General features: G+C 45.9%; 1 protein-coding gene across 1 annotated transcript in view; it reads left to right on the forward strand.

Moving 5' to 3' along the window:
* Positions 1-6,000, forward strand: part of pitpnm3 (PITPNM family member 3) — a 77,861-nt gene that overhangs the window by 67,941 nt on the left and 3,920 nt on the right. The window contains 4 exon segments of the mRNA XM_076282184.1: positions 319-467; positions 2,262-2,378; positions 4,998-5,114; positions 5,551-5,699. Coding sequence (XP_076138299.1) covers positions 319-467; positions 2,262-2,378; positions 4,998-5,114; positions 5,551-5,699 — 532 coding nt within the window.

Genomic DNA, 6,000 nt, shown 5'->3' on the forward strand with positions numbered 1-6,000 from the left:
AGCCTATAGCGGGAGTCATTTTGATGTTATCAGATGCACACTGAATGCAGTAATACTGTGTAAATGGGTTAATGTTTAAGTAAGTATGTGTATGCATGTCTGTTTGAGGGACTGTGTGTGTGTGTGTGTGTGTGTGTGTGTGTGTGTGTGTGTGTGTGTGTAATTAATATTGTATATAGTTTTGTAAATGATGGTCCATTTATTTCCATTTTAATGAGGTCCAAATGTAGGTTTAGCCATTCAGCCCCTCTCACTCTCAGTGGTCTCAGTTGTGAAGTGGTCTTGAGCACACCTGTTGATGTGTCCATCTGTGCCCAGTCTCCAGCACCTGGTGGGGCTCCAAGAGGCTGGACTACTCCCTCTACTGCCCCGACGTGCTTACCTCCTTCCCCACCGTGGCCCTGCCACACCTTTTCCACGCATCCTACTGGGAGTCCACTGACGTGGTGGCCTTCATCTTGCGGCAGGTCATTAACAACTTTCCTCTTCATATGTGTCTGTGTCTCTGTGTGTGTGTGTGTGTGTGTGTGTGTGTGTGTGTGTGTGTGTGTGTGTGAGAGTTTGTGTGTGTGTGTGTGTGTGTGTGTGTGTGTGTGTGTTCAGTGATGCAGGTCTTTTCTTCTGTCTCACTGACTTGCGGAACGAGCGATCTGCTCTGAATATTGAACGTAGGTCCAAATAGTCTTCTTTTCTCTCATTGTTTCTCTCCCTGTCTTACTCTTGCTCTGTCTCCGTTTTCCTGACAGACAAATGTATTGATCTGCATTAAGAACAGTAACACACACACACGCACACACTCACATACACACAGAAACATATGTGCATGAAGTGTGTCGATGGAGTTGATTTTGAGGATCAGCATGTTGTGTCGTGTTTTCATTAAAGTCTACTCATACCACTGACAGCCTTTTAGCTGTGTTGCCCATTAGTCCACACGTGTGTGTGTGTGTGTGTGTGTGTGTGTGTGTGTGTCTGTGTGTGTGTGTGTGTGTGTGTGATTGTGTGTGTGTGTGTGTGTGTGTGTGTGTGTGTGTGTGTGTGTGTGTGTGTGTGTGTGTGTGTGTGTGTGTGTGTGTGTGTGTGTGTGTGTGTGTGTGTGTGTGTGTGTGTGTGTGTGTGTGTGTGTGTTAGCACCACTGCTGCTGCTCCACAAGCTGACGTGAGGGAAATGAGAAGTAGAAGCGTGTTTCCTTCCCCCTCTGCCAACCCTCCCTCCCTCCCTCCCTCTCTCCCTCCCTCTCTCTCTCCCTCCCTCTCTCCCTCCCTCCCTCTCTCCCTCTCTCTCTCCCTCCCTCTCTCTCTCCCTCCCCCTCTCTTTCCCGCTATCACACTTCGCTTCTTCTTTCTCATTTCACTCTCAGGTATTTTCTTTCTTCTGCCGTTCTTTATCCTCTTCCTTCCTTCCTCCCTTTGCTCTCTCTTTCTCTCTCGCTCTCTCTCTCTTTCCCTCTCCCTTTTTCCTTACGGCACCTTTCTTAATGATAGTCTGAGTAGTCCTGCATACTTTTACAAATGAAGCATTAAACTTTAAGATATGTAGAAAATTCTCCTCAGAGCACAGCACATCTTAAAGAAGTCTCTGGTGTGTTTCTAAATGCATATTTTAGTTGTGCCTGAGAACACTCCTGCACAGCAATGGACCCAGTAACCCTTTGAAGAAGAACTATGTGTCTTTGTAATTCAGGAGGCATTGAGGATTCATGGTTGACTAGCTGTTCCATACTGCAAAAATGGATTAGCTCTTTTTCTCCTTCTCTCTTTGATAGATAATTTCTGTATATCATTTTTTTTATTTGCAGTCTTATAATTGTCCTCCATGGTAACTGTAGACCCCTCCAGAGCAAATACAGGATGTGTTCTCCCATAATGACTTCACATAGTTTCTATGCATATTTTAATTCAAGAGTCATTTAGACTTTTTCAATCTGCTCCGACAGGGTTTCCAGTTTAAACATTTGAAACCAACGCAGATAAGCCTACTTCATAATGACAATGTATCTGACTTGTAGCATAATGCTGTGCGAAATGTTAACATTAAAACTTTTTTTCCTTTTTATTTTTCTTTATCCCTGAGGTACCATTAGCTCAATGTTGTTTTCTGTGCCACTGGAAATGCCTTAGGAATACACATGTTTGGTTATGTAGTTGAAAGGGTCTATATTTTCAAATCCCTGTCAGCACATGAAAATGGGTTCTTCCAACCGTCAGCCATTACTATGACAACTCCTATCTTTACTCATGTGTTTGTGTTTGATTGGCAGGTGATGCGATGTGATTGTGTCCATGCCCAGGAGGCTGACCATATAGACTCCAGCCTCTTTTCCCCTTCCAGCCCCAGGGAGAAGTGGCTACGCAGGAGAACCCACGTGAAACTGAGGGTAATTCTATATTGCATTACATAATTTGCCGTTAAGTTGACACTCTTATCCAGAGTGACTTCAAGTTCAAGTTCAAGTAATTTATTGTCATGTACTCATAAAAGGAATAATAAGTAATGAAATTCTTGCGCTCAAGAGCCAGGTCACCTTTAAAGAATTAAAAGTATTAATTGAAAAGGTATATTGTGTTTGTGTATGGGAGGGTATGGTGTGTGTGTGTGTGGGGGGGCTGAAATGGGAAATGGTGTGTGTGTGTGTGTGGGGAGGGGCTATGTTGTGTGTTTGACTTACAGTGAACTAACAACAGGGACAGACTCCTGGAGTAACTCCGGGTTAAGCACCTTGCTCAGAGGCACGGTGGCAGTGCTCCCCAGGACTAAACTCATTGCCCAGGAGCTACCTCCGTTGTGCACCTGAGCAAGGCATTCAGTTTTGTTCATTGTGTTTTTTGAAGTAAACCTCAAGCTTAGTTCCCTTCACAAACATGTTTTGTTATTTTTCCCCCTACTCTAAACAGGGTTTTTTGTGGAAACTGTCTTGTGCAGGCGCATATCAGTGTGCATAATCCATTTAATCCTGCTGAAAGAGTCAAACATGTCAAAAGCGGCATAGCGGTGTGGAACGCGGTGGCATTCATCCTCTTCAGTGCACAAACACTCACTTCAGGCTGCCAATGTTCCGTTCCAAACCGGCCGCTACGCATGAATGGCAGTGCTAAAAATATCACCGCGGCAAAGGCTTTTCATCTCACCGATATTTAACCATTCAAGCTGTGTGGGGGTGTGGGCTGCGAGCATTACTAACAACAAACACACAGATTCACCTTGGATCTGGGCTAAAGAACAGAATGCAATTACTGCGCTACACTTCTTTCACTGCACTGCGATGACTGAAGGTCAGGCACTATTTCTGGGTCTCCTTTCATAAGATGCCTTCAGTTTCAGAGTAGCCTATATTTAGTCCTTCCTTTTTTTACCCACTGCTGACTATATGGTGGCTTCATTTTCAAGGATGCGCACATGTCAATATGCACACCATCAAGTACTTCAGTCTGTGCTGCGTTTCTTGAAACTGTGGTATTTGTCTATGTAAAACAGTGATGGCATTCGTGCGGGAGGATAAAGCTCTTATTCGCTCGCTCGCTTGGGGCCCCGGCTCTGTGGCTTGTCTGGCGAGGCCCCGTGTGAAATTAAAAAATGTCGGCGAGAAATCACCCCGGCCGTCGCTCAGCAGGCGCTCCGCCTTTACAAGCGTCCCTCCTCGAGCGGCCCGGCGCCTCTTCCCCCTCGGAGCAACATGTGTCAAGGCGAAATGAAGTCGCAGTCTGCCACGCTGCTCACACCCCCAGCTTCGCAGATGGGTTTTTGGTCGGCAGCCGATCCGTCATCAAAAGAGCCGTACTGTCACTCCTCATGCCAAGTCATGGCAAAAAAAAAAAAGAAAACAGCACAGTGATGGAAGCACAGCGTCAACTCAGCCTGCCATTCATTTGTCAGTGTGTGCCGTAACTGCTGTCGTTCCGTGGTACAAATAGCCTCAGCGTCATCTATGTGTCGCACACCCCAATCTGTCTTGAGGGCGAGGCTCAAATTAATTATTGACCAGCGTAATCAATATGCAAATAGCTGAGCGCCCGGAAATGTTTAAAGGCTTCATTAAATGACAAATCTGCTAAATCAGGCTCATTAGCTTGTGTGGGCTTAAGAATTTATAGTGCCGCGCGAGCATGTCAAATCCACAAAATGCCCAGGCCTGCTAGGATGCGTGCGGAGAACAGACTGCAAATCATCCGCTAATGTAAATCAGCAAGGGCCAACCAACACACAGAGTGTCTTGGCACCATACTAATGCCACATTATGCCTGGGAATGCAGCATATGTCAATTAAATTAAAGACTAAATAATAGTAAATTATAGATATTATACTGTATATTTTATTCATGCATCGTGGTTGTATCATAGTATGTGGTGTTATATTTCTTATTGCTGCATAGAATAGAGAATATAATGCAATTTTATACTTTATACAATACAATATTAAACAGTGACATAATATGTAGGTAACTAATGTTCAGTACGCAATACTTGCAAAACTATGGACCAGTGGCTTAAATGCTGGTAATGAACAGAGTAGCCTATATCTGAGGCAACAGCAGTGAAGCTAATGTGAGAATAATAATTGTATTATGTTTTTTTTATTGCTAACAGGTTGCCCATCTTATTAGTGTAACCAACAAGTAGAACAACCTTGAAATGCCTCTGTTCTCATAGCTTTAATTGCTTACATTATAAGGCCCAAATCCCATCTCGCCTGCCGTGATTTGAGAATGCAGCTGTGCTCTGTAGTGCCCTGCATTCCTCTCACTGAAGCAGAAAAGGAGCACAGAGAAATGGAATCAACCAGGGAGGAGGGTGAAGGATGGAGACACGGCAGCCCTCCACCCTTTTGGACGGTCCGCCTCACTACACACTTACAAAACTACTTTGTCCTCTTGAGGGGTGGGGGTGAGGGTTAGCAAATTGTCCATGCTTGTCATCTTTCACCCGTACACCACCGCTGACGCGCTTTCATGACAAGGCAAAAGAGGAAACTGATGTGAATGTCTTTCTCCACCGGCAGAACGTGACTGGCAACCACCGGGTTCATGATGTCATCGCGACCGAGGACGGGCAGCAGACACTGGTGGGCCGCTTCATGTACGGACCGCTGGACATGGTCACGCTGACCGGAGAGAAGGTGGGTGTGCCAGTGCCAGTGTCACCGCAGACGGGCGCCCGCCGCCCGCCGCCAGATGCACCCACTCAAGTCTGCCCCCAGCCTCTTCTGCGTGTGCCCCTACACTCTGATTTGTTGATTCAATCATAATCCAGCGTCTCCTTCTATCCCGTAGATTATTATTAGAGGGAGAATTAATTCTCATAATTAAAAGTCTGTAGCTTCTCTCCCCTGTGTGGCGGTTTCAACAGCTGAAAAACACCGCTCCCTTTCTACATCTCTCTCTCTCTCCCTCTTTGTCTTTCACTTTCACCCTCTCTCTATTTTTTTTTCAAAAATCTCCATCTGTTTCTCTATTCCTTTTTATCTGTTTGCCTCTATTTCTTTATCTCAATGTCACAATCTTCTCCTCCATCTATCTCTCAATCTACCTTCTCTCTCTCTCTCTCTCTCTCAGGTGGATATATTCCTGATGACTCAGCCACAGTCAGGCCGCTGGGTGCACTTTGACACGGAGGTGACCAACAGCAATGGTCGTATCTCCTACACCATCCCCAAGGACAAGAGGCTGGCAGTGGGGGTCTACCCGATCAAAATGGTGGTGAAGTGAGTCTCCACGTCTCACTCTCAGCCTCCTTACTTCTACATTCATCTCCTCCTCCTCCTCCTCTTCCTCCTCCTCCCTCTTCTCCTCCTCCTCGTTCTACTTCTCGTTCTTTTCCTGCAGGAAACCTCCACAGCCTCCCGGTAATGGTAGCCTTTTCTCTGTAACAATGAGGCTGTGATTACAGTTGCCCTTGAGGGGTGCAGCAGGTGAAGCTGCCTGCTCTGAAATCACTCTGGCTTGAATTGGCTCTCTGTAATCCTTTGCTGCTAGGGCCACTGTTGCTGTCTGCAGATCTCCTTC

The sequence above is a fragment of the Alosa pseudoharengus genome, unplaced genomic scaffold, assembly GCF_046254945.1.
Source record: "Alosa pseudoharengus isolate Yale_2024_CS ecotype anadromous, Long Island Sound unplaced genomic scaffold, YU_APseudo_1.1 YU_APseudo_1.1_scf_13, whole genome shotgun sequence".
NCBI lineage: Eukaryota > Metazoa > Chordata > Actinopteri > Clupeiformes > Clupeidae > Alosa > Alosa pseudoharengus.